This window comes from Suricata suricatta, chromosome 12 (genome assembly GCF_006229205.1).
Source record: "Suricata suricatta isolate VVHF042 chromosome 12, meerkat_22Aug2017_6uvM2_HiC, whole genome shotgun sequence".
Classification (NCBI taxonomy): domain Eukaryota; kingdom Metazoa; phylum Chordata; class Mammalia; order Carnivora; family Herpestidae; genus Suricata; species Suricata suricatta.
Window position 1 is genome coordinate 82796674 of NC_043711.1, and position 27762 is coordinate 82824435.

General features: G+C 36.9%; 1 protein-coding gene and 1 long non-coding RNA gene across 6 annotated transcripts in view; one reads left to right on the top strand and one right to left on the bottom strand.

Moving 5' to 3' along the window:
* ITCH (itchy E3 ubiquitin protein ligase) overlaps positions 1-27762 on the top strand; it is a 154628-nt gene that overhangs the window by 65077 nt on the left and 61789 nt on the right. For 4 of the 5 annotated variants that reach the window (XR_003901319.1, XM_029918440.1, XM_029918442.1 and 1 more), the window contains exons 4-7: positions 3877-4018; positions 8574-8698; positions 9674-9811; positions 17067-17112. Coding sequence is in view for 4 of the 5 variants with exons in the window: in XM_029918440.1 (XP_029774300.1) it covers positions 3877-4018; positions 8574-8698; positions 9674-9811; positions 17067-17112 (451 nt within the window). In the remaining variant the exon portion in view is untranslated. The remainder of the gene's footprint in view (positions 1-3876; positions 4019-8573; positions 8699-9673; positions 9812-17066; positions 17113-27762) is intronic. The other variant, XM_029918444.1, reaches the window with a different exon arrangement.
* The window catches only part of LOC115274917, a 71649-nt gene that overhangs the window by 37175 nt on the left and 6712 nt on the right, over positions 1-27762 (bottom strand). Inside the window, exon 2 of the long non-coding RNA XR_003901320.1 lies at positions 178-298. This is a non-coding gene — a long non-coding RNA (uncharacterized LOC115274917). The remainder of the gene's footprint in view (positions 1-177; positions 299-27762) is intronic.

Consider the following 27762-nt stretch of genomic DNA (forward strand, 5'->3'; position numbering starts at 1 on the left):
TCTTAGGGAGGTCATTTTGCTCCTGACCCCAAGTTTTAGTTAAGAAATGTATATTAGACTAATGACTCCCATCTCCAGAGGGAATTAATGTCCCTGGATTTTGGTCTTGGTTCTGATACTTAATAGTTATGTAACCTTGTGCATGTCACTAATATCTTTAAGTCTCAGTTTCCTTACCTGAAAAGTGAGGTAAACAACAGTGTGAAGTGCCCCAGAAGAGTTTAACCTTCATCGTGCAGGCATTAGAGAAGTATTTGAAAAGTACTAACATGAGCTCATCTGTTTTAGGAAGATAGTCCTAGAAGTTGAGGGGTGGCAGAAGTGAGATTAAAAACAATTGTTAGAAACCTTTGCAATAGACCAGGTGATATAATACTGAGATTTTTCAGTTCCCTGTCTTACAGTTTACCATTTTTATTCTTTTAATTTACTATAGTAAATTAAATTTCAGGAAGTAGTACAGTGATCTATTTTCTAATATTGTGGCTGTAACAAAAGCTTTATGCAATCTAAACTGAGATTTAAGCACTTAATTTCTCCTACTTAGGCTTTGCAAATGACCCTTGGGCAAGCTTTTTAAGTTCTGTTGAATTTGTCTTTTTATGTGTAAAAAATTAAGATGATAATTCCTACCTCACAGAATAGTCTTGATTATTAAAATGAAAATGTTTTGAGGTGCCTGGGTGTCTTAGTTGGTTAAGCATCTGACTTTGGCTCAGGTCATGATCTCATGATGGCTTATGAGTTTGAGCCCCGTGTCAGGCTCTGTGCTGACAGCTCAGAGCCTGGGGCCTGCTTGGGATTCTTTGTCTCCCTCTCTCTCTGCCCCTCTCTTGCCTCACACTCTGTTTGTCTCTTTCTCTCAAAAAATAAATATACATTAAAGAAAAGTTTTTTAATGAAAATGTGGCAGACACACTAACTGTTGGTGTTAGTTTTACTTACCCCTTTTATTTCCACATTTAAAGTTTCCTACAGTGGCTCTAGTGGGGTTGGGTGGGATTATGTGGCAAAATAACTTTCAAAAGTTTGAATCCTAAAAAGCCACTGAGGACAGATCATTTCCTTCCTGTCAGGCCTACATTGCTTTATTCTAGGTTTAATCAGTTGCAGAGGACCGTAGAGCCCTGAAGTACAGTGGTGGTCTTTGCATAATTGTTTAGGCGTTTTCACCTTTTCTCAGATCAGAAATGTGTTAAAGATAAGGGTTTTATATTTTTCTGTGGCCATCCTGTGATTAAATTTTGCTCTGTATGAAGTACTAGAACTTTATAGTACATATTAATCAGAGACAGGTCTCGGCCCCACTTTACTCTTCTGTAAAAGACTTCTTAGTATTTACACTTGGATGTCTCACAAACATCTCATTAAAATTTTTTTTTTTTTACTGTTTTTATTTATTTTTAGAGCGAGAGAGCATGAGCAGGGGAGGGTCAGAGAGAGAGGAAGACACAGAATCTGAAGACAGTCTCCAGACTCTGAGCTAGCTGTCAGTACAGAGCCTGATGCAGGGCTCGAACCCATGAGCCGTGAGATCATGACCTGAGCCTAAGTCGGATACTTAACCAACTAAACCACCCAGGCGCCCCACAAACATCTCATTTTATACATTAATTATAATACTCTTGATTTCCTGCCTATGCTGCTTAAATGACACTATTCTTCCATCGTTATTCACACTGAAAACCTGTGAATTATCCTTGCTGCTTCTTTTCCCCTAACTTCGTCATGTAATCTAATCATGTTGGTTCTTCTTAGAAAATCTCCTCCCCATATCCATGTTCATCATCCAAGTCCAAACCACTATCATCTCTTGATTATATAACTCTTGTAGTCTCTTAGTCCCCACTTTTGTCTATCAATTAATTTTTTCCACAGCGGTAGGATGGTCTTTGAGTATTAATTCAATTATCAGTGTATTCTCAGTGCCCCAAATAATATCTGATATATGTAGTAGGCACTCAGTAAATTCGTTAAATAGCACTTTTTAAGAGAATGTTTATTTATTTTTGAGAGAGAGAAAGAGAGAGAGAGTACGCACGCATCTGTGTAGGGGCAGAGAGAGAGTGAAACACACACACAGAATCTGAAGCAGGCCCCAGGCTCCAAGCTGTCAGCACAGAGCCTGACACAGAGCTCCAGCTCACAAACCATGAGATCATGACCTGAATTAAAGTCAGACACTCAACCCAGATGCCCCAGAATAGCACTCTTACTTAAAGTTCTTCGGAGGCTCCTTATTGCCTACTTCAATAACATCTCTTGCAGTTTTCCTTTTTCTTTCTTTGACAAATACTTTTTTTGATACTGCATATTGATTTGAAATCTCATTGAACTTTATTATACCAAATGTTCCAAAATAATGATGAAGTTCTAGTTTATACAATGTGCATACATTGTTGGAGTACTAGCCCAGCAGCTGGCTTATAAGCCATATAAGCATCAAAGGACAGAAGTGATGTTTGTGAAGTTAGGAGATTCATGGCTGCCACCTGGGACTGGACCTGTAGGATGTCCACACTGTGTTTGCTTTGGACTGGATATTGAGTTTCTTGGGTAGCAGCTTACAAACTCCTATAGCAATACAATAGGTCCCTTAACCTTGATGGGCCCTGGTGTTCTCTGTGCTTAGCTGCTAGAATAGATATTTGGGCGGTAGAATATTTCCATGGCTGTGATCACCTCATTTATAGGGGAGCAACGAGTTGTCACTTGTGAGAACCATGAGGTTCTCCTATTAGATTCGAATCTACTTGTTGCACCTTCCAAAGGGCTTGGATGAGGCTATTTTTTGGCAAAGGTAACTAACTCAAGGGTGAAGATGAAGGAATCAGTATCTCAAGATGCACTTTGTAGGAAGCTCTTGCTAATAGATGAGGTGCTAAAAATAATCCTAGTTTATAATTATCTTCATCTGGTGGCTTTCCAGCCACTTACTTAGTATAAAGTCCAAATTCTTTATCTGGGCTTACAAAGCTAAATGTGATCTCACCTCGTTTACCATTCTTCCCTTTTGCTATATTTCCTTCAGATATGCCAAGCCTTTTTGCTTCTCTCAGGAATGCTCTCTTCCCACTTCCAGTCTTCTCAGTGCTAGCTCCCTGTCATTTAGATGTTTGCTTATTAACAGTGCTTCTCCAGAGACTACCAAATTATATTCTGCCACATTAGCCTGTTTTTCAGCACAAGGACTTCTGTCTAACTAGGATATTACCTACCCAAGAGCCAGGGCCTTTTCTATACTGTAAACTGCTCTATTTACAGTTGAGAGCAATTATCTAGTACATGTTAGGGATTCAAATATTTGTTGACTGAGTTTGTTGATGTACTTTATTAGAAAAAATTTTTTGTTTTAGAGTGCAAGAGCACACGAATGGGGTAGGGCAGAAGAAGAAAGGGAGAGGGAGAGAGGGAGAAAAAGAGAGAGAAAGAGGGAGGGGAGAGAGAGAAAATGAGAGGATCCCAAGCAAGCTCTATGCTCAGCACAGAGCCTGGCGCTGGGGTCATTTCCACAACCCTGGGATCATGACCTGAGCTGAAATCAAGAGTTGGATGCTCAACTAACTGAGCCATCCAGGTGCCCCTGATGATGTATTTTTTAATTGATCTCAGAGTACTGAGACTATTGAAACTGACATGGGGGGATCTATTAATAGTAGTTTGGGTGGATGATGTGGGGGAGGTCCTGTGTTTATTTACTAGGATGGGAGGAGATACAAAGGTTATGAGTGAATAAAATTAGTAAATATTTTAGAGTGAAACTGCTTCTCGAAGTAAAAGTAATAATGTTTTATATAACCTTTATGAAATTAAATGGATTTGAAGGATGAACTAACATCTCGAGTATTTAAATATTTTCTCCTTTCTTTTGCCTAGTCATTTCAGCAAAACTTAAAGAAAATAAAAAGAATTGGTTTGGACCAAGTCCTTATGTGGAAGTCACAGTTGATGGACAGTCAAAGAAGACAGAAAAATGCAACAATACAAACAGTCCCAAATGGAAGCAACCCCTTACAGTGTAGGTTTGAAAGTATTTTCTACAGAGTATTTAGCTTAATAAGTGAATAGAAGTGAAGCCTTAAAAGTTTCTCAACTTGTTTTCTTTGCTCCTCTTCTCATGTTTTTGTTTTTCTTTCTCCTCTGTTCTCAGGACTCCTTTCTCTAGTCCCTGTTTTGTTTCTCTTTAGATATTTCTGTTTTTCCAGTCTCTACCTTCTTCAGTTTAATTGATGGTGGTATCATTATTGCTACTGAACAGTATCTAGAGAGCCCAATGGTCATGGGCCTAGAAAGATTCTTAGCAGCTCTTTCCTTAAATTGGGGTTGAAGTACAGGGTTGTGAGTAGCCACTCATCTGAGTTTAATTTTAAAAATTGTTTTTTTGGCTGTGTGTGTGTGTGTGTGTTTTCTTTTTCTTTCTGTTCTTTTCTTTTTCTACTTTCTTCCTTTTCTTTCTTTTCTTTTCCTCTTTCTCTTCCTTTTCCTTTTCCTTTTCTTTCTAGTAGGCCTCATGCCCAGTCTGGGGTCCAACATGGGTCTTGATTTCACAACCCTGAGATCAAGACCTGAGCTGAGATCAAGAGTTGGACATTTAATTAGCTGAACCATTGAGGCACCCCTTTTTTTTTGTGTTTTTAATTAAGAAGCCCACACAGAACCTACAAGGGTTTTTCTTCCTTTAAAAAAATTCTGCAACTCTGTTTTTATTTTTTATTTTTTTAATGTTTATTTTTGAGAACAAGAGAGAGAGAGAGAGAGAGAGAGAGAGAGAGAATCTGAAGCAGGCTCCAGGCTCTTGAGTTGTCAGCACAGAGCCTGATGTGGGGCTCGAACCCACGAATGTGAGATCATGACCTGAGCCAAAGTCGGATGCTTAACCAACTGAGCCACTCAGGCATCCTATAACTGTTTTTATACTTTACATAGCATGGTTCTCTCTCTGGCTGCATACACATAGATGTAGCAAACCTTATTATAGTTACATAATATCCCTTGATATGGACTATCATTTATTTTACTAGGTTCCTATAAATCAGTTGGTTTCTTAAAGTTTATTTATTTTTGAGAGAAAGTGCGAGTGGGGGAAGGGCAGAGAGAGAGAGAGAGAGAGAGAGAGAAAGTGAGAATTTCAAACAGGCTCCATACGGTCAGCATGGAGCCCAGTACAGGGCTTGAACCCATGAACCGTTAGATCATGACCTGAGCTGAAGTCGGACCTTAATCTACTGAGCCACCCAGGTGCCCCTAATTAGTTGGTTTCTAATGTTGTGTTACTATACAGCATTGCAATATTTATCCATGTGCCTGTGTCTGTATGTTGGTGTTTAAACATTTTTTAAAAATTAAAAAAAAATTATTTATTTTGAGAGAGAGAGAATCAATCCCAAGCAGGCCCGGCACTGTCAGCACAGAGCCCCATATGGGGCTCACAAACTGTGAGATCATGACCTGAGCTGAAACCAATAATCATACGCTATATGTTGGTGTTTTTATCTGTAGAATGAATTCATAGAAAGCATATAGCTCACTTTTAATACTTACTGACAAAGCCCCACATGTTAGTACTGAGCACTCATTGAAGAGAATTATAGATTAATTTTAATGTTTTTACTAAGATGGAAGAGAACATGATTTATCAACAAATGGATTTCAAGATAATATAAGATATTTAGTTTGGGACCAAATGTATATTTAAGTATAGCTCAAAATATAACTGGTTGTCACCACATCAAATATACAAAATTCTTTTCATTACCTAACATTTGGAATTAAAAAAAATTTTTTAAACATTCTTTTTTTCCCTTAAGTTTATTTATTTATTTTTAAGAGAGAGAGAGTGTCTGTTGTGAGTGGGACACGGGCAGAGAGAGAGGAGGACAGAGGATCTGAAGCAGGCTGTGCACTAACAGCTGAGAGCCCAATATGGGGCTTGAAGCAGTAAACTGTGTGAGACCGTGACCTGAACCAAAGGCAGACGCTTAACCAACTGAACCACCAGGCACTTCCTAACATTTGGAATTTTTGCATTTTTTTTTCCCCTAGAGAAATAAATCAATGACTAAAGAAAAGTTTTATTTCCAAATGGTGAGATGAGATATTTGAAACTATAAGTTCTTCACACAATACATGTTTATGTATATAGATAGTATTTATTCCTAATAAATGACAAAACAAATCAGAAATACCTGAATTCTTCTTTAACATGACTTTTGGTTTTTCTTAACATGAATTTTGGATTTCTAGGATATCTGGATGTATTTTATGATGATTTTGAGCAAATGAGTGAAATTTAAGTATTCTAATGCTTGCTTGTATTTTAGCAAAGTTTCTTAGACTTTGTTTTTAATTAGTGATCCATTAGAAATTGAATTTATGCTTAAAAATATATGAGCAGATTGTTTTTTTAAAGCAAATGAAATCGATAAAAGGCCACCAGTCTCTGTAATGACTAGAGATGTTTAGCAGAATAACTGAGTATTGACCGAATACTCTTTAGGTTTCTCCCAACTGCTGGCTTTGCTCACTAGATGTGCACTTTGAGGCTCCTTAAGCTGCTAATGATATGAACTCCTTAGTGGTTTAAAAGTTAAGAAAAAAGAAACTTCTCCTTGTAGCCCTTAAAGTAGTTGTTGTCGAGCCTAAATGTTTGGGGGAACACATAGCTCAAGTTATGAATTTTTAAGTTGCTGCAGACTGGTCTGCAGTGTTTACATGGCTTCTATTGTGAGCATTCTCTCTAGAATTGAATTAATTTAGATAAGACCATCTTTGAGAGTATATTTTATCCTCTCAAATTAAAGTAAAATTAATAATTCCTTACATTCCATCCCCATTATGATTTCCCAGATGACGAATAGAGAAATGTTTTCTTGTATGTACTATATGTTCTTTTGAAATAACATCTGAGAATTTTAAAGACAAAGTCCGCCCCCCCCAAAAAAGAAGAGGCAATGTTAAGATGAAAAATTTTTAGTTTGTTTAAACTGTTAAAATGGTGGTGAAAATATGATGATGGGGTAATAGGCATAGGTAGACTTCTGAGAAAGAGTTTGTCCCCCCAAATTTGATCACCTTTAGAATGGAGAAATTCAAATATTTCTAGAACTTTTCTTTTTTTATTAAAAAAAACTTTTTTTTACTGTATTTTAGAGAGAGAGAAAGAGAGAGCATGAGCAGGGGAGGATCAGAGAGAGAGGGAGACACAGAATCTGAAGACAGGTTCCAGGCTCTGAGCTAACTGTCAGCACAGAGCCCGATGCGGGGCTCAAACCCATGAACTGTGAGATCATGACCTGAGCCGAAGCCAGACCCTTAATTGACTGCGCCACCCAGGCGCCCCTAGAATTTTTCTTTTTTAAAAAAATTTTTTTAATGTTCTATGTTTGAGAGAGAGAAAGACACACACAGTGTACAAGTGGAGGAGGAGCAGAGAGAGAGAGAGAGAGGGAGAAAGAATCCAAAATGGGTTCCCGGTTCTGAGCTGTCCGCACAGAGCTTGATGTGGGGCTCCAGATCACAAACCGTGAGATCATGATTTGAACTGAAGTCAGACATGTAACTGACTGAACCACCCAGGCACCCCTAGAATTTTTCTTTATAACATGGAACCATACCATGGCAGATAATACAGTGTTCCTATTTTTCTAATTGGTGACTTTGAAAATACTTTGTATACAGTTTAGTGCAAATTCAAATTTCCCAAGATTTGCTTTGGAAATCGTCATTACAAATAGTCTTCTTCTTTTTAACGTTTATTTATTTACTTTGAGAGAGAGAGGGAGAGAAAGAATCCTAAGCAGGCCCCACACCCAGCACAGGGCCCAAACATGAGGCTTGATCCTATTGACTCTGGGATCACTACCTGAGACATACACAGGAGTCGGATGCCCACCGTGCCCCAAGATGGTGTTCTTTGTTGGCATTTGGGAAGGTATGAGTGAGTCTATATTTGACAGTTATCACGGACACTTCACTTCTGGCAGTCTAAAACCTCAAATCATGTAGCTGACTGAAGAACTTTTTTGTTTCTTTTAAAAAAAAATTTTTGGTCTTTTTTCCCCCTGCAAGACTGAGGAGCATTTTAATACAAATTTTAATGCTAGACCTTTGTTCAAATTATAGCCTGCCACTGACTAGCTGTGTGATGCTGGGCAGCTTGCTTAACTTCTCTGAATAGCAGTTTCTGTATCTGAAGATGTGGGTGGTAATTCTCATCTCTTAGGGGTTGTTGTGAAGATTAAATGAAATCACCTCAGGCTTACTATACCACCCAACAAAATAAAGATTTAACTTATAAATTAACTTTTTTATACCACTAAAGTAAGACTCATTTTCTAACTGTAGCATGATGAGCAGTTTTACTTTTATTGGTGATACATGCATGAAGTTGCCCTTCCTGTAGTTCATCCACAAATGAAAATGACAATGTGAGCATGTAGCATTCAGATGTTTTCTGTAAGATTACAAAATATGGGCAATATTGATTGTGCAATAAACTGTAATTTATTTAGGATCCCACTGTGATAGTTTAATGAAAATAATAAATTTTGTTTTTAACCTTTCTTCCCTTTTAGTATTGTCACCCCTGTGAGTAAATTACATTTTCGTGTGTGGAGTCATCAGACACTGAAATCTGATGTTTTGTTGGGAACTGCTGCATTAGATATCTTTGAAACCTTAAAGTCAAACAACATGAAACGTATGTATATAAAAGCATCAGAAAATTTGCTAGGTTATTTGTTTTTTTGCAAGAAATTCGTGTGCAGGACATGCCGGATGACTATGTTCACTATTTGTTGTTTACTTGGTTATAATATTAATAAGGAGAACAATCTTGAATGTTTGTTTATTTTGAGAGAGAGAGAGAGAGAATGTGTGCATGCATGTGCACATGCAAGCCCGAGTAGGGGAGAGGGAGAGAAAGAGAATCCCAAACAGGCTTTGCATTGTCAGCCCTGAGCCCTTGAGATCATGACCTGAGCTGATATCGAGTCAGATGTTTAACTGACGGAGCCACCCAGATGCCCCAAATTTTGAATTATTTAAAGCATTCTGAGCAACTTTGGTTTTTTAGCCAATCATTTTTGACCCAATATTTTAAAATAAATTTAGTAAATAGGTACTTATTAAGATATTATAACTCAATTATGGAAAAGTTAAAAATATATAGAGATGAAAAACATAATTCTATTTAGTAGCTATATAATAGTGTGAAACATCCTTGTTTTGATTACTGTATCATGATTTTAAAACATAGGTGTTTTTCCATATCTTGACTATCTAAAACATACTTTCTAAATCTCATTTAGGATTTAAGAGATACAATCCATTCTTAAGTTACATATTTTCACTCAATAAACTTCAAGCATGTATAGCTGAATAATCCTGTCTTATTTCCTGCAAGGATGGAATGAATATAACCAATGAGATGATTGAGCTATATAGTATTTTTTACATTATGGATATTAAACATTAGCAGATTTTGTTCTACTTTTAAATATTTTGTGTCAAAAGGCCTGAAACCCTGGAGAAGTATACTAAAAACAGTTTATATACACAAAGATGTAAATTTTTTTCTGACACTGTCTTAAAGAAAAAAATGGCTTAAAGAAAAAAAAGATGGCTTAAAGAACAAAAAGTGACTATTTTGTTTTGTAATTGTATTCTCTTACAGTTGAGGAAGTAGTTGTGACTTTACAGCTTGTAGGTGACAAAGAGCCAACAGAGACAATAGGAGACTTGTCAGTTTGTCTTGATGGGCTGCAGTTAGAGTCTGAAGTTGTTACCAATGGTGAAACTACATGTTCAGAAAGTAAGTAATCACTTTTTGTATAGGCTTTTTAATGATTCTTATGTTAGCCACCATAGATAGTATGCTGTGTATAATTATTGCTATTCTTTTTCACCTTAAAGAAATTATTTCCTTTTTAAAAAGAGATATTGATTATTTTATTTTAACCATTTTCCTTTTAGTGCATTGTTTTTGTGAATAAACATTTTTCTATAAGTTAAAAAGTTGAAATCCAAAGTTGAATCACAGTTGATTCTGTATAGTGAATTGATTTATAAACTATCTATTTTGTAGGCCAATGATGATAGTTAATATGGCATCTGATGCCACACTCCCTTCAATGCCAATGGCATACAGTTTGTAGTAGTATCTGGTTGAGTTTAAATTTGACTTGAAATCCTTCTTAGTACTATACCAGCCTGCCAATACAAACTGAAATCCATTTGCCTTTCCATTTCTGTAGGCTACATTTACAGGGGTATCTTTGTGTTACACTAATGACAAAACAAATTCATTATACAGTATGCCAGTGTAGCTTATAATTTATGATTTACTAGTTTTTGTTAAAGGGAATAATAAACATGAACTAAATTGAAAGAAGTTTTGAACCTAAATCTGCCTATATAGCTAGTATGCTTAATAAAAGTACTTCTAAGTGGATTTCTTTTAGATTTTTCCTTTACTTACTAATGTGCTAAGTGAATTTTACTTGTAACATCGATTTAAGAGTCCCCAAGACAAAGACTAGATTAGTGGTTTTCTTGATTAGTCTGACAGATTTCTTTTTGTTTACTTAGAAACTGCATTATGAAACATTTTGCAGTTGTCAGATGCTATTATTCTTTTGTTTCTGCTTTGGAAGACTTCCTACTTCCTCTTTAACTCATGATCTTTTTTAATAGCAGGACCTTCAACACAGTCCTGGTATATCTTCCAGATTGTTTCTTTGAAGTTAATGAGGGTGGAGAGAACTTTCTGAAATGGTCATACTGCTTCAGAGTTGACTAGTTGATTTTAATTGACTACTATTTGTAGGAACTCTGTAATAGTAAAATTTTTCCATAAATTGAAATACTGGAAGATAATACACAAGTTAAATTTCATTGGTACATTGCTTATACTCTGTACTTACAACTTCCCAAGTTTTTTACCCCCTACGAGTTGAAACTCTTACTAGTGAAAAATATTTGATAATTAACAAAGCATATGTTTTCATATTTTAAGAGTAGAATCTATGCTGCATATTTATCTTACAACTTTATTGCCCGCAAAAGGGAATATTTCTATGTCACCAGTTTTCCATTCAGGTAGGAAAATAATTGACAGAATTTAACCTAATTATTTGAAGTAGAGAGCGATTTTAATTGGAAAATCACAGTGTATTTTAGGATTGGAGTTGCTAGATAAAATAGGTGCCATTTTTTAAATGCTTGCCATGTGCCAGCCACTATGTTAGTGTGTTTACATATATTCCTTTAACCATCATAGCTTTGACATAACCTGCATTTTGCATATAAGGATATTGAGACTCTGATAATTAAAATAGTAAGTCCGATATCACGCCAACTAGATGATGCAGAGTCAAGATTGAAATACAAATATTTGTTGCTGTTTCCTGTTCTTTCCAATTGGTTCACTTAAAAACCTAGGAACTTTGAATCAAATCATGAGTTGCAAGCAGATAAAATCTGGTCTAGTTCACAAGCATACGTGATGGGAACTATACTTAGATTGTTCTTTAGTTCCATTTCTGGAACTTTAATTATAAGCCAGAAATTAAAATAAGTGTTTAGCACTAAAATTGAATTTCTAGCACCTGGCATAGGTTGGTTGGATATGTTCCGGGTGGGGAGGGGGGGAGGGAGGGGGATTGCTTTAGTATTCTAATAATTTTCTACTATTAAAGATTTTTAGATAATTTTTCCCCTGAGAATGTTAGAGGTTGTGTTTTGTTATTTTTTTAAATATTTTGCTTTTAAGTAATCTCTGTATCCAACATGGGGCTCAAACGTACAACCCCGAGATCAAGAGTCACGTGTTCTACTTACAGAGCCAGCTGGGTATCCCAGTCAGAAATTTTTTTGTGGAAGAACATGTAGAATGGTTCTTAGAAGAAATTTGTTCTTGTAGACTTAAATATTTTTGGTTAATTTTTAAATAAGGAAAAGAAATCACTGCCTGAATTTTAGTATTAAAAGTCACCAGATGGGGGCAGCCAGTGGCTCAACCGGTTAAGCATCTGACTCCTGATTTCAGCTCAGGTCATGATCTCACATCCATGGGTTTGAGCCCTGCGTCTGGCTCTGTGCTGACAGCTCAGAGCCTGGAGCCTGCTTTGGATTCTGTGTCTCCCTCTCTCTCTAAAAGTCACCAGATAATAGCTTGCTATAAATGTAGATTTAGTGGGAATATTGGATTTTCCTAATGAGACAGTATTATCTCTTTGGGTACTTAGAAGTTTTTGGTTCATTGCTTTTGGTGGATAAAGTTTTAAAAAATGACCATTACATAAGTAAACCTTTTTCAAGTGAAACAGAATTTACCCAGCATGTTTGTATTTTCTTCCCACTTATCTTCAAGCTTTATTTGAAAACTAGAGAGCAAGTTTAATATGCAACTGAGCATCTTAGTTGTAGTTGTCACATTTTCTTTTATATTCTTTCTTCTCTGATTTAGAAAACAACTTCATAATTTGTCCTGGGGTTTCCCTCTACTTATGTACAGAGTTAATAGCTTTTTATGAATCTCTGGGAAGAGTCCTTTATTTAATTTCAGACTTATTGTTTTAGCACTCAGATCTAAAGTCAGTCAAATTGAGTGTGGGCAGTTGTTCATATCTGCAAGAACTTCCCATTTCATCTGTTTTTACCTCTTGGGCTGGTGGTGGTGGTAGATCGCTAGTTTAACACCTGTCTCCCCAAATATGTCTTCCAGTAGGAAACATTGAAAAGTATTACTGTCAAAGACATTTTTCCTAAAGACAAAAATCTATTCTACTTTAAAATTCATGGTTATAAAACGTGAACATATTTGTGTAAAGATCTTTATTTTTAACCACCCCATATATAACATATATACTTTAAATTTTTTTTTTAGCGTTTTTATTTATTTGTGAGAGAGAGAGAGAGACAGAGTGTAAGCGAGGGAGGGGCAGAGAGAGAGGGAGACACAGAATCCAAAGCAGCTCCAGGCTCTGAGCTGTCAGCACAGACAGAGCTCGATGCGGGGCTCGACACTTAACCAACTGAGCCGCTCAGGTGCCCTATGTCGTATTCTTACATTTAATATGTGTAATATATAAACCAGCATAGTAGATTATGCACCCATGTACTACCACACATGTTAGAAATTAGAGCATTAACAATCATCATATCTTCCTGTATTTTCCTCCTTATATCATTCCTTGTCTTTCCCTTACCGATAATCACTACTCTAAATTTTGAATTTGTCGTTTCCTTGCTTAAATTTTTTTTTATCACATATGCATGTCCCTAAACAGTATATTACTTATACTTTTTCTTGAGCTCTATGAAAATAAATTTTGCCTTTTAAAATTTATCCATAGTACTATATCTGTAACTCATTTATTTTCATTGCTGTATGATCATGTTTGGTGAGTATACCACAGTTTATCCATTTTTATGTCAAAAGACATCTGATTTCCTCCCAGATTTTGCCATTAACATACAGTCATAGATTGAATATTTTTGCATTTATTCATTTATATGTCTCCTAGTACAGTTTGAAGAGTCTATGTGGGATATATACTTGAGAATGGAATTACTTGTATATATTGATATGTGCACTTTCAGCTTTACAGCATTTATTGTTTCTTCAACTATGTCCCTTTTTTTGTTGTGATTCTTTTAATGGAGGTAAAATTTATATAATACAACTAACCTTATGAAGTGTATAATTCAGTGGCATTTAGTATATTCATAATGATAGTATCTACCGTAACCTCTGATTTCAAAACGTTTTCATCACCCCAGAAAAAATAAAACCATTGTCTAATATATCCTCCTGATTCCCTATCCCCATTTGGAATAGGAATACTTTTAAAGAACAATACATTTATAAAATACAAACTTGAAGGTCACTGTTCTCTACTTGTACATTCATTGTATAAGTATCAGACATTTTGTATCTTTTTAAAAAAGTATTCTCTGGAAGCACAGAATTAAGTCTGTGTAATTTATTCCATTGGGGCACCTAGGTGGCTCAGTCAGGTAAGTGTCCAGTTTCAGCTCAGGTCATGATCTCTCAGTTTGTGAGTGAGCCCTGTGTTGGGCTCTGTTGACAGCTCAGAACCTGGAGCCTGTTCACTCTCTCTCTGCCCCTCCCCTGCTCTCACTCTCTCTCCCTCTCTCAAAAAATGAATAAACATTAAAAAAAATTTTTCATGATTATGGCTTCCCCTCTGCATTGAAGTAGATGAAAATGGCCTTTGTACTTACAGATGAAATGTTAATATTTATGAAATGCTTATGTGCTGGGCACTGTTTAAGTATTTTTGTTTAATCCTTATAACTGTTCTGTTAAGTAGATATCATTATTGTCCCCATTTTATATGCGTGGTAAAAGGCACAGGAAAGTCCAGTGTACTTTCTGAGATCACAGTGTTAGTACATGATGAAGCTACAATACAAACCCAGGCAGTTTGGCCTCAGAGTCTTCTGTGATTAAATACTGTGCTTCTTTGTAATAAATGAAAAAGTTTAGAGTGTCACTTATTGGTAGATTTAAATCGACTATTCCAAATGGTTTTCTTTTTCTTTTAAGTTTATTTATTTGTTTTGAGAGAGAGAAAGTGTGCACCTCCATTTTCGGCAGGGGAGAGGGAGAATCCTAAGCAGGCTCTGTGCCTGTGCTGTTAGCAGAAAGCCTAATGCGGGGCACAGTTTCACAAACCATGGTATCGTGACCTGAGCCAAAACCAAGAGTTAGGATGCTTAACTGACTGATCCACTCTGGTGCACTCCCCGCACAAGTAGTTTTCTTAATTTTTGAGAAAAGTGGAATACTAATTTTAGTAACTTATGCAGCATTTTCTTATTTTGCTTTCTGATTTCATTTATGTCTCATTAACTATTTGAGGCAATATATTCCATATAAAAATAATTCTTGTAGGGGCTCCTGGATAGCTCAGTCAGTAAGTGTCTGACTTCAGCTTAGATCATGACTTCAGCTCAGGTCATGATCTCACAGTTAGTGGATTTGAGCCCCACAGAGACTACTTCAGATTCTGTGTCTCCCTGTCTCTCAGCCCCTTCCCTGCTCGCGCACATGTGCTCTCTCGCTCGCGCGCTCTCTCTCTCTCTCGCTCTCTCAAACTAAATCAACATTAAAAAACTGAAAAGAATTCTTATAAAATTGAAATGTACCCTTTTAAGGGGTGCCTGTGTGGCTGTCAGTTAAACGTTCAACTCTTAATTTCAGTTCAGGTCACGATCTCACGGTTGGTGGAATTGAGCCCCACAAGTCAGGCTCTGTGCTAATATCATAGAACCTGCTTGGGATTCTCTCTCTACCTCCTCCCCCACTTGCACTCTTACTTTATGTTTCTCTCAGAAGTAAACATTAAAAAAAATTTTAGGGGATCCTGGGTGGCTCAGTCAGGTAAGTGACCGACTTTGGCTCAGGTCATGATCTCACAGCTCATGGATTCAAACCATTTTTGACAGCTTTATTGAGATTTATATTTCATAAAATTCTCTCATTGTAAAATACAATTTGGTAATTTAACTGAATGATCCAACCATTACTGTAAATCAGGATTAGAACATTTTCATCTTCCTCGTAAGATCTTCTTATTCACAGGAAATTCTGTTCCCACCTCTAGCCCTAGGCAACCACTAATCTCTTTTGTCTCCAAAAATTTGCCTTTTCTGGACATTTCATATAAATGGGAATGGTACAGTGTGTATGGTCTTTTGTGTCAGACTTTCACTTAGCACAGTGTTTTTCATAGCATGATTCAATGATTTGTTCCTTTTTATTACTGAATAGTTTTCCATTGCATACATATTGTCTGGTTATTCACTTGTACTTTTTTTGGGTCAGTTTTTTGTTTTAGTTGAAGGATTGTTGACACACAGGTTATATTAGTTTCAGGTATACAACATAGTGATTGGACAAGTCTGTATATTATGCTGTGCTCACCGTTAAGTGTAGCTACAGTCCATCACCATACAACACTATTAAAATATTATTGGCTATATTCTTTATGTTGAACCTTTTATGCCCCCTAATTTTTAAAATATTTTTAGACAAGATGATATACTTGGCAACCTTGCTGAGTATGGTATAGGATAGTGGTGATTCAGCATTTTTAAAATGAAATTAATCTGTTAGTTATGGTTTGGAGTAATGTAGTGATGATTTCACTGTTTCAAACTATGTATTTAGGGATTTTTTTTAATGTTTATTTATTTTTGAGAGAGAGAGGGCATGAGAGGGAAGGGCAGAGGGAGAGGAAGACACAGAAGCAGTCTCCAGACTCTGAACGTCAGCACAGAGCCCAATTGGGGCTTCAACCCATGAACTGCAGGATTGTGACCTGAGCTGAAGTCACACACATAACTGACTGAGCCACTCTGGCATCCTCGGGATTATTATTCTTTAACTAACCTAAAATAGATTGATAAACTTGAGTTGTTTCTGCATTTTACAGTTTTTCCTTCTCTGTCTACTATTTTTGCTGCAATCAGTGTGCCTATCATCTAATGTGCACAGACCCTTATTGAATCCTTAGGTTATTTCACATGAATGAAATTTGAAGAAAGTGTGATATTTCTGGTATTAATTTGCCACTTTGAGATTAATTGGAACCTTTCCTATTCTTGAAGTTACTTGCCAGGCCCTTGCATAAGAAAGAGAATGTTACTGGTTTTTCTGTTTTCAGAATCTGTTTTATTCCTCATGCTCCTGGTTATCAGTACTTTTTGTGAGGAATTTGGAATGTAAAACATGGCTAAAATATTAGATTTGAATTAGAACCAAGCAAATACATATTTTAAAAGGCAGAAGTAGGACATCAGTAATAATCCCTTGAGTAATTAACATCTCCGAGACCTAAAACATATTTGCATAAAATTTTGGTTAAACATTTTCTAATTTCAATCATAACATTTTATCACATTTTTGCTTTATATATGTTGTAATTTAAGTTATAGTATGTTCTACAGGTTTTAATAAAAGTCTTTGCATGTTTAGGAAAAAGGTGAAAATCACTTTTTGAAACTCATTTTCTATGTAAATTTTATTAATGTTCAAGGTGCTTCACAAAATGACGATGCCACCAGACCCAAGGATGAAGCAAGGTAAGAGTTCACTTGTTGCTCACCAAAGAATATAAGAAGAATAAATACCCGTTTTAGTCAGAACTTTAGTTTGACTGAAACAAAAGTTTAGACTGAGAATAAAGAAATGTTAAAACATTCAGTGCTCAGTGGCACCTGGCTGGCTCAGTTGGTGGAGCATACAACTCTTGATCATGGAGTTGTGAGTTTGAGCCCCATGTTGGGTATAGAGATTACTGAAGTAATAAAATCTTTAAAAAGAAATTTAGGGCTCAAAGTAAGAAAGGAAATATTTATGAATGTTTCAAGATACTTAGCTTATTTGACTGCAGTTCTTTGGAGTAGCTCAGGGATACCCAAATTGCTAATACTTCTTTCAGCTTGTGGAAAGTGAATATATTGGCACTTTTCCAAAGGCAGGGAGTTCAGAATCCCAGGGCCATCACTGGAGTGTTAAATTTGTTTTTTCCTAGAAAAACTGGGTTATAAGCTTTGGGTATATGGGAAAGTCATCACCATCTATGGTATCTTCTGGGCCTTTGTTGAAGGGAGCAGAGATTAAGTTTATTTATTTCTTTTAGTAATCTCTATACCTAGTGTGGGGGCTCAAACTCACAACCCCGAGATCAAGAGTCGCAACCTCTTCTGAGTGACCCAGCCAGGTGCCAGTAGATTGAGCACTTTCATGTGTCTATTTGCCTTGAGGTCTAGTGCCTGAAAATGTTGAAAGCTTTGGGTATTAACTGATTTAAACATTTAAGTGTTTAATGTTATCCTGGAAAACTGATAATGGGAGATAAGCTTAGAAAAGGAGATGCTCCTACTCTTTTAAGGCAGTAAGCAACATATCTTAGAGAGTTGAAAAATCCCATTAGATTCTTTCTTTTTCCCCAAACTGAGTAAATACTGGGTAGGAAGATGATGAACCACAGAAGTAAAGTTCAGAGAAGTATAGAAGTATCACAGAACATAAGGGAAAATACCCTAAAAGATAGGGTATTACAGTGTGAGATGGTATAGGAGAGGAGAGGTAGAGCAGGTAGAACAAAATGTTAATTGTTGTTGAAACTGAGTTGATAGGGAATTTGTGCCACTAGTATGTCTACTTTTGTGATATATGGAAAATTTCATAATAAAGTTAAAAAAAGACAACTTAGCAAGATCTTTGGGAAAATTAAAAGGGTGTAAAACTGTTCTTTTTTATCTAATAGAGACCTCCTTTCAGAGTCACTCCTGTGACAACATCTCTTATACTAATCTTTAAAGAGGTGGAATATTAAGGATTAGTAACATCTTGTCCAGGGAATAATAACTGCTTTTATTTCTCAGTGTGATTAAAAAGCAATAGAAAAAGTTTTTACAAATCTCTGTAGACTGGGAGACAACTCAAGCCTCTTAGGCCTCCCCCTAGTTACGTTTAATAAGAGTTTTGAATTCCTCAAATTTTTCTCTGTAATAGTTTTAATATTTCAGTTTGTGTTCATCAGTTAACTCCTCTTTTATATAATAAACCCATATTTTTCCACTAATAAGTAAGAATGTTGTAGAATTTTGTGTGCTCATTGAAAGGTTCAGTTAAGGGGCACCTGGGTGGTACAGTCAGCTGACTCTTGATTTCAGCTCAGGTCATGATCTCACAGTTCATGGGATCAAGCCCTGCATTGTTGTGCTCCATGCTGACAATGTTGAGCTTGTTTGGGATTCCCTCTCTTCCTCTCCCTTTCTCCCACTCCCTCTCCCTCTCCCCCCACTCTCAAAATAAATACAAGTTTAAAAAAAGAAAGGTTCACTCTTTTTATAAATCTCATTACTTTTAGTTTTTCTATTTTTTCTTTTAAGTACTCTCTACACCCAATGTGGGGCTCAAACTTATAATCCCAAGATCAAGATTGCAACTGACTGAGCTAGCCAGGCACTCCTACAAATCTCATTCTTAAAGTACTTTATGAAACCACCGTAGTCATCTATAAATGTCTTACAAAGGCATTCCTGGAGCCCTAGCTTCATGCCATTTATTTAATCAATGCTTCTTACCCAAGTGAACCATTGTCGTAAGTGATCTGAGGAATAATGGCTTTTAGGTTTCTGAGACTGCCAGACTAATCTTAAGCATGTCTTTTGTGTTAATTATGAATTCCTTTCATTACCTTTTATTCTAGAGAGTTTACTTCTGACGGGTTTGAAAAGCATTTTATTAACTGTCAAATGCTGTTTAAATGTTACTTCATGGCAATCATGGCCATGACTAGCTTTTTCCCTTTGCTTTTATTTGCATACTTCATAATTATAAGACTAAACAGCAGGGCAGTATATATCCAGTGAACAAGGGTATTGTGCCCTTCCCCTTCAATTCCTTGCCCAGTTATCATTTAGGAAGAATACTAAACAACTTTAGGTTACATTACCTTTTTGTCTTAATTCAGGCACTGTTGCATGTTATGAATATAGTCTTCTAAGTCTGCTTTCCTCTGTAGTATGTCTGAAAGTCCTGTATTATTTAGTGTTGTCTTCTGTCATTTTTATGAAGTGTTTAAGTATTTAAGACTTTGTTGTTAGAAGTACTTTATTGACTGTTAGTACCTTACTGTATTAGCATCTTGGTTCTCCAGGGTTCTTTATCCTGTCTATAAACATCTAGGCTTATGTAAAAATTAGATATATATGCAGTGATAAGCAGAGGTTTGTAAGAATATGGAGCAGAGGAATAAAGCCATAGTAGCATGGAATTAGTAGCTAATTCCTTCTAAAAGATAATGGTGCTGGTGAGTTCACACTAATAATTCTATATAGTGTATAGGTTTCCATGTTGGTTTTCAAACTCCATTTCAAGTTTTAGTTTCACACCCAGTTACTAAAGGAACCGAAATAAACCACCAGTGCTATTTTAGTATGGCTATATTTCTCAAACTTCAGAGTGTATCAGAATCCCTGGGAAGACTTGTTCAACCACAGATTGCTGTCTTATCTCCAGTTCCCAATTTGTTCTGTCTTAGTTTGGGCCAAAGATTTGCATTTCTCACAAGTTTCCAGGTGATGCCTGTGGTGTTAGACCAGGCCATACGCCTTGAGAACCACTATGGTTAGACATACAGGTATTTCTTAGATTATGACAAACTGTTTCGAGAAATTTTTTTGATTATGTAACAAAGTCTATTTCTTGAAAATAAGGCTTACAGAATTGTCGTTCTGCCTTAATCTCATACTCTTTTACTTCAGAACTAGTTTGAGTTTTGTTTCTTCTCTTGACTGTTTTTATTTTTATTAGAAAATAATAGATGACAGTTTTAAAAAATGTAAATCAGTATATAAACCAAAATTATAAAAAGCTTCATAGAAGAAATAGCATTTGACCAAAGACAATGAAGCATAATTATAATTTGGTTTTGCATGCCTTAGGAAATTGGAGAGAGGAAGGGGTTCTAGGTGGAAGGAAGAAAAATAGTTGTTGAGATGGAGAACAACACAGGTGTGTTGTTGGAAATCTTCAGTCACAGTGTCTAGGTAAAAATAGAGTAATTGAAAGGAGAAAATGGTAGGTGGTGAATTTGAGAGTAGAATCAATTAGTTAATGTTTATTGTTCTATGTGAGGCAGTATGATGAGCATATTTCCTGTCATTTCAGTTAATCTTAAACATTTTTAATGTTAAAGAAAGGGAAAGAAACTTGCCTGAGTTAATAGTGTGGTGGCACAGTTGAACCCATGATTGCCTTACTTTCTGAGCCTGAGCTCATAATTGTTATCCTTTACTGCAACCTAAAGTGTTAGGCTTTTTAAAATTTCTTTTTAATGTTTATTTTTGAGAGACGGAGACAGATCATGAGTGGGAGAGGGGCGCAGAGAGAGAGAGAGAGAGCGAGAGAGAGAGAGAGAGATTGGGAAACACAAAATCCAAAACAGGCTTCAGGTTCTGAGCTGTCAGCAGAGCCAGATGTGTCTTGAACTCATAAACTGTGAAATCATGACCTGAGCTGAAGTCAGATGCTCAACTGACTGAGCCACCCAGGCACCCCAGAAGTGTTAATTATTTTTAGTGTTACATAGGTTTGGCCCAGATGGATATTTTGGTTTCTAAATACAGGTGTACCTCATTTTGTTGTCATTTGCAGATATTTTGATTTTTTTTTTAAATAAATTAAGGGTTGTGGCTACCCTGCATTGAGCCAATTTCAGTGCCATTATTTTTAATGACATTCACTGTGTCTCTGTCACATTTTGGTAATTTTTCTTCTGTTTCAAACTTTGTCATTATTATTATGTTTGTAATGGTAATCTGTGGTCAGTAATCTTTGATGTTATTATTGTAATTGTTTTGGAGCACCACAGTCTATGCCTGTATAAGACAGTGAATTTAATTGATAAACATTGTAGGTGTTGTAACTGTTCCACTGATAAGCTGTTCCCCATCTCCCTCTCCTTGGGCCTCCTTGTTCCCTGAGTCACAACAGTTAGGCCAGTTAATAACCCTACAGTGGTCTTTAAGTGCTCAAGTGAAAGGAAGAATTGCATTTCTCTCACTTTAAATGAAAAGCTAGAAATGATTAATTTTAATGAGGAAGGTGTGTTGAAAGCCAAGATAGGCCAAAAGCTAGGCCTCTTGTGCCTAACAGTCAAGTTGTGAGTGCAAAGTAAAAGTTCTTGAAGGAAATTAGAAGTGCTACTTCAGTGAACACACAAATGATAAGAAAGCGAAACACCCTTATTGTTGATATGGAGACTGTTTTAGTGGTCTGGATAGAAAATCCAACCAGCTACAACATTCCCTTAAGCCAAAGTTTAATACAGAGCAAGACTCTAATTCAATTCTGTGAAGTCTGAGAGAGGTGAGGAAGCTGCAGAAGAAAAGTTTGAAGCCAGTAGTGGTTGGTTCATGAGGTTTAAGGAAAGAAGCAATCTCCATTTACATAGAAGTACAAGATAAAGCAGCAAGTTATCCAGAAGATCTAGCTAATTAATGGAAGTGGCTACCCTAAAGAACAGATTTTCAATGTAGATGAAACAGCCTTACATTGGAAGAAGATGCCATCTAAGACTTTCATAGCTGGAGAGGAGAAGGTTAATGCCTGGCTTCAAAGGTTCAAAGGATGGACTGTCTTGCTAGGGCCTATTGCAGGTGGTGACTTTAAGTTGAAGCCAGTGCTCATTGACCATTCCAGAAATCCTAGGGCCCTTAAGAATTATGCTAAATGATGCTGAACAGAACGACAAAACCTGGATGACAGCACATCTGTTTACAAGGTTTATTGAATATTTTAAGCCCCCCTGTTGAGACTTACTGCTCAGAAAAAAGATTCTTGCAAATGTTACTGCTCATTGGCAATGCACCTGGTCACCAAGAGCTCTGATGGTGATGTATAACAAAGTCGATGTTTTCATGCCTGCTAACACGGCATCCATTCTCCAGCCAATGGATCAAGGGATAATTTTGTCTCTCAAGATTTATTATTTAAGAAATACATTTCTTAGGTTTTTTTTTTTACTTCATTAAAAAAATTTCTTTTTATGTTTATTAATTTTTGAGAGACAGAGTGACAGAGCATGAGCAGGGGAAGGGCAGAGAGAGAAGGAGACACAGACTCTGAAGCAGGCTCCAGGTTCTGAGCTGTCAGCATAGAGCCTAATGCGGGGCTCGAATCCACAAACCGTGAGATCATGACCTGAGCTGAAGTTGGCCACTTAACTGACTGAGCCATCCAGGCGCCCCAAGAAATACATTTCTTATGGCTATGATTGCTATAGATAATGATTTCTTTGATGAATCTGGGCAAAGTAAATTTAAAGCTTTCTGGAAAGGATTAACCATTCTAAATGCCATGAAGAACATGTGTGATTTATGGGAGGAGCTCACAATATCAACATTATCAGGAGTTGGAAAAATTTTTTCCATTCCTCATGAATGACTTTGAGGGGTTTGAGACTTCAGTGGAGGAAATAATTGCAGATGTGGCAGAATCAGAATTAGAAGTGGAACCTGAATATATGATTGAATTGCTGCAATCTGATGGCAAAACTGAAATGGATAAGGAATCATTTCTTATGGATGAGTAAAGAAAGGGTTTCTTAGGATCAAATCTACTCCTGATGAAGATGCTGTGCAGATTGTTGAAATGACAAAAAAGATTTGGAATATTACACAAAATCAATTGATAAAACAACAGGTTTTAAGAGAATGGACTCCAATTTTGAAAGAAGTTCTACTTGGTAAAATGCTATCAAACATTGCTACAGAGAAATCTTTCCTGAAAGGAAAAATCAAGTGTTGTAGTTGACTTCATTGTTTTCCTAAGAAATTGCCATTGCCACCCCAACCTTCAGCAACCACCACCACCACCCTGATCAGTCAACAGCCACCAATACCAAGGCAAGACGGTCCACCAGCAAGGAGATTAAGACTTGAATCACTCTCCTTGTGGATCATGGGTAGGATTTTTTTAGTAAAGTATTTTTACATTAAGGTAAGTAAATTTTTTTAAAGACATAATGCTATTGCATATTTAATGGACTGCAGTATAGTGTAAACATAACTTACATGTACTGTGAAACAAAAAAATTGACTTTATTGCAGTACTTTCTTTATTGCAGTAGTCTAGAACTGCTATTGCTGAGGTATGCCTGTATAGACTCAGAGAATCTTTCTGTGGAGATTTCTAAAAAAGTATTTGGGGCATTGGCATGATCAGAACTCCTGAGGAAAAAGCATTTTAATTTTATTTGATAATCATGTATAGTTTTTATTATCCGGTGGTGAGTGAAAGTGGGGGAGGCCTATGTGGGAAGTTGTTAAAGCAATACAGTGAGAGATTAGGAGGGTTAGAACTGGGGCAGTGGTGGTAGAAGAACAGAGAATGTGGAAGTGAAATCAGTGAGACTTAGGTATTGAGTGTCAAGAGGAACAGGAGAGAAGAAAAGTCCAGTTGCCTGGGAGGAAAGCAGTGCCCCACACACAATGACACCATGAGAGGGACTAATAGCCTTACAACTGGAAAGTTATTCTTGATCTCCTGCATTTAGTTGATGATTTGGCACCAGAGATGGGAATGTGACAAGGTTAAGTGATTCTGATTTGGGGACCATTTTAGAGATGAACTTTGAAATCATAAAATTTGAGACTAAGAAATAATGGAGAAGGAAAAGGAAGACAAAAACAGAAACATAGGACATATATTTATTGAATGAGAGGAAGAAGACAAATTGAAGAAGAGATGGTTAGAAATGTGAGTACAAGATTAACTAAAGAAGTTAAGAGAAAAATGGTTTTAAAAGATGGGGTAATTGGAGCACCTAGGTGGCTCAGTTGGTTAGGCTTCTGACTGTTGCTTTGGGCTCAGGTCATGGTCTCAGGGTTTGTGAGATAGAGTCCCACTTCAGGCTCAGACAGCTCAGAGCCTACATGGAATTCTCTCTGTCCTTCTCTTTCTGACCCTTCCCCACTTGCACATGTAGTTTCTCAAAATAAATAAATCAACTTAAAAGATGGAGTATTTAATGCTGTCAAATACTGCAGAAGAGAATGAGGTCCTAGACTAATTAAGCCAAGGAAAATTGGCTATATAGAAAAAGAAAAAATCAGATTAGAGGTTCCTCTTATTCCAAGATCACAGTAGATTCCAGGTTGATTTTAAAATTGAGTTCAGGAGTGCCCAGGTAGCTCAGTCACTTAAGCATCCAATTCTTGGTTTTGGCTCAGGTCATGATCTCATGGCTTCGTTGGTTTTGAGCCCCACATTGGACTCTGTGCCGACAGCATGGAGCCAGCTTGGGATTCTCTCTCTCTTTCTCTTGCTGCCCCCCGCCCCCTTATGCTGTCTCTGTCTCTCAAAATAAATAAACTTAAATTTTTTTAAAGAAAATTGAGTTCATGGGGCACCTGGGTTGCTCAGTCGGTTGAGCGTCCAGCTTTGGCTCAGGTCATGATCTCACGGATCGTGAGTTCGAACCCCGCGTCGGGCTCTGTGCTGATGGCTAGCTTGTAGCCTGGAGCCTGCTTCGGATTCTGTGTCTCCCTCTCTTTCTGACCCTCCCCTGCTCTGTCTCTGTCTCTCAAAAATAAATAAAAACCATAAAAAAATTTTTTTTAATAAAAAAAATTGAGTTCAAAAATTTAGATTTAAAAACCTTTAGAAGAAAATGTGAATAAACATATTTCTGAGTAAATTTGATTATGTAGAAATATAAAACTCTTCTGTGCATTTTATGTCCCAGTATGTGTTCTATTCTGGAGAATGTTTCATGTGCACTCAAGAAGAATGTGTATTCTGCTTTAAGACGAAATGTTCTGCATATATCTGTTAAGTCAATCTAGTCCAGTGTGTCATTCAAAGCTGTGATTTCCTTGTTGATTTTCTGTTTAGATGATCTGTCCATTGCTGTAAGTGAGGTGTTGAAGTCCCATACTGTTATGGTATTATTATCAATGAGTTTCATGTTTGTGATTAAATGAATTATATATTTGGGTGCGTTCACATTTGGAGCATAAATGTTTACAATTGTTAGATCTTCTTGTTGAATAGATCCCTAAATTATTACATAATGCCCTTCTTCATCTCTTATTATAGCCTTTATTTTAAAATCTAGATTGTCTGAAATAAGTATGGCTACTCTGGCTTTCTTTTGGCGACCATTAATGTGATGATTCTCCATCTCCTTACTTTCAATCTGAAGGTATCTTTTGGTCTCAAGTGAGTCTCTTGTAAACAGCATGGGTCTTGTTTTCTTATCCATTCTATTACCTTATGTCTTTTTTTTTTTTTACTAGATTATTGTAAAATTTTTATTTTTATTTCTTTCTTTCTTTTTTTACTTATTTTATTTTTTTAAATAGTTTATTGTCAAATTGGTTTCCATATAACACCCAGTGCTCTTCTCCACAGGTGCCTTCCTCCAACACCTCCACCTCTTTCTCCCCCCTCCCTCTTCCCCTTCAACCCTCAGTTCATTTTCAATATTCAGTAGTCTCTCAAGTTTTGCATCCCTCTCTCTCTCCAACTCTCTTTCCCTCTTCCCCTCCCCCTGGTCCTCTATTAGGTTTCTCCTGTTTTCCTCTTAGACCTATGAGTGCAAAAATATGGTTTCCTGTCCCTCTCTGCCTGACTTATTTCGCTTAGCATGACACCCTCGAGGTCCATCCACTGTGCTACAAATGGCCATATTTCATTCTTTCTCATTGCCATGTAATACTCCATTGTATATATATACCACATCTTGATCCATTCATCAGGTGGTGGACATTTAGGCTTTTTCCATGTTTTGGCTATTGTTGACATTGCTGCTATGAACATTGGGGTACATGTGCTCCTATGCATCAGCTTTTTCTGTATCTCTTGGGTAAATCCCTAACAGTACTTTGGCTGGGTCATAAAGGAGTTCTATGGATAGTTTTTTGAGGAACCTCCACACTGTTTTCCAGAGTGGCCGTACCAGTTTACATTGCCACCAACAGTGTAGGAAGGTGTCCGTCTCTCCACACCCTCACCAGCATCTATAGTCTCTTGATTTGTTCATTTTAGCCACTCTGACTGGCGTGAGGTGGTATCTCAGTGTGGTTTTGATTTGTGTTTCCCTGATGATGAGTGATGCTGAACATCATTTCATGTGCCTGTAGGCCATCTGGATGTCCTCTTTGGAGAAGTGTCTGTTCATGTCTTCTGCCCATTTCTTCACTGGGTTATTTGTTTTTTTTGGGTGTCGAGTTTGCTGAGTTCCTTGTATATTTTAGATACCAGTCCTTTATCTGATATGTCATTTGCATTCCCATTCTGTCGGTTGCCTATTAGTTTTCTTGATTGTTTCCTTTGCAGTGCAGAAGCTTTTTATCTTGATGAGGTCCCAAGAGTTCAGTTTTGCTTTCATTTGCCTTGCCTTTGAGGATGTGTCAAGTAGGAAATTGCTGCGATGGAGGTCTAGGAGGTTGTTTCCTACTTTCTCCTTGAGGGTGTTGATGGTTTCCTGTCTCACATTCAGGTCTTTCAGCCATTTTGAGCTAATTTTTGTCTATGTGTAAGAAAGTGCTGGGGCGCCTGGGTGGCTCAGTCGGTTAATCCTCCGGCTTCGGCTCAGGTCAGATCTCACGTTCGTGGGTTCGAGCCCCGCATCAGGCTCTGTGCTGACGGTTAGCTCAGAGTCTGGAGTCTGCTTCTGGTTCTGTGTCTCCTTCTCTCTCTGCCCCTCCCCCTCTCATGCTCTGTCTCTCGCTGTATTAAAAAATAAATAAAACATTAAAAAAATTTTTTTAGAAAGTGGTCTAGTTTCATTCTTCTGCATGTTGCTGTCCAGTTCTCCCAGCACCACCTGCTAAAGAGGCAGTCTTTCCTGCTTTATCAAAAATTAATTGGCCGTACATTTGTGGGCCCAGTTCTGGGCTCTCTATTCTATTCCATTGGTCTGTGTGTCTGTGTCTCTTTTTGTGCCAATACCATACTGTCTTGATGATGACAGCTTTGTAGTAGAGACTAAAGTCTGGGATTGTGATGCCTCCGGTTTTGGTTTTCTTCTTCAATATAACTTTGGCTATTCGGGGTCTTTTGTGGTTCCATACGAATTTGAGGATAGTTTGTTCTAGCGTTGAGAAGAATGTTGGTGCAATTTTGATGGGGATTGCATTGAATGTGTAGATTGATTTGAGTAGTAATGACAGTTTCACAATGTTTATTCTTCCAATCCATGAACAGGGAAT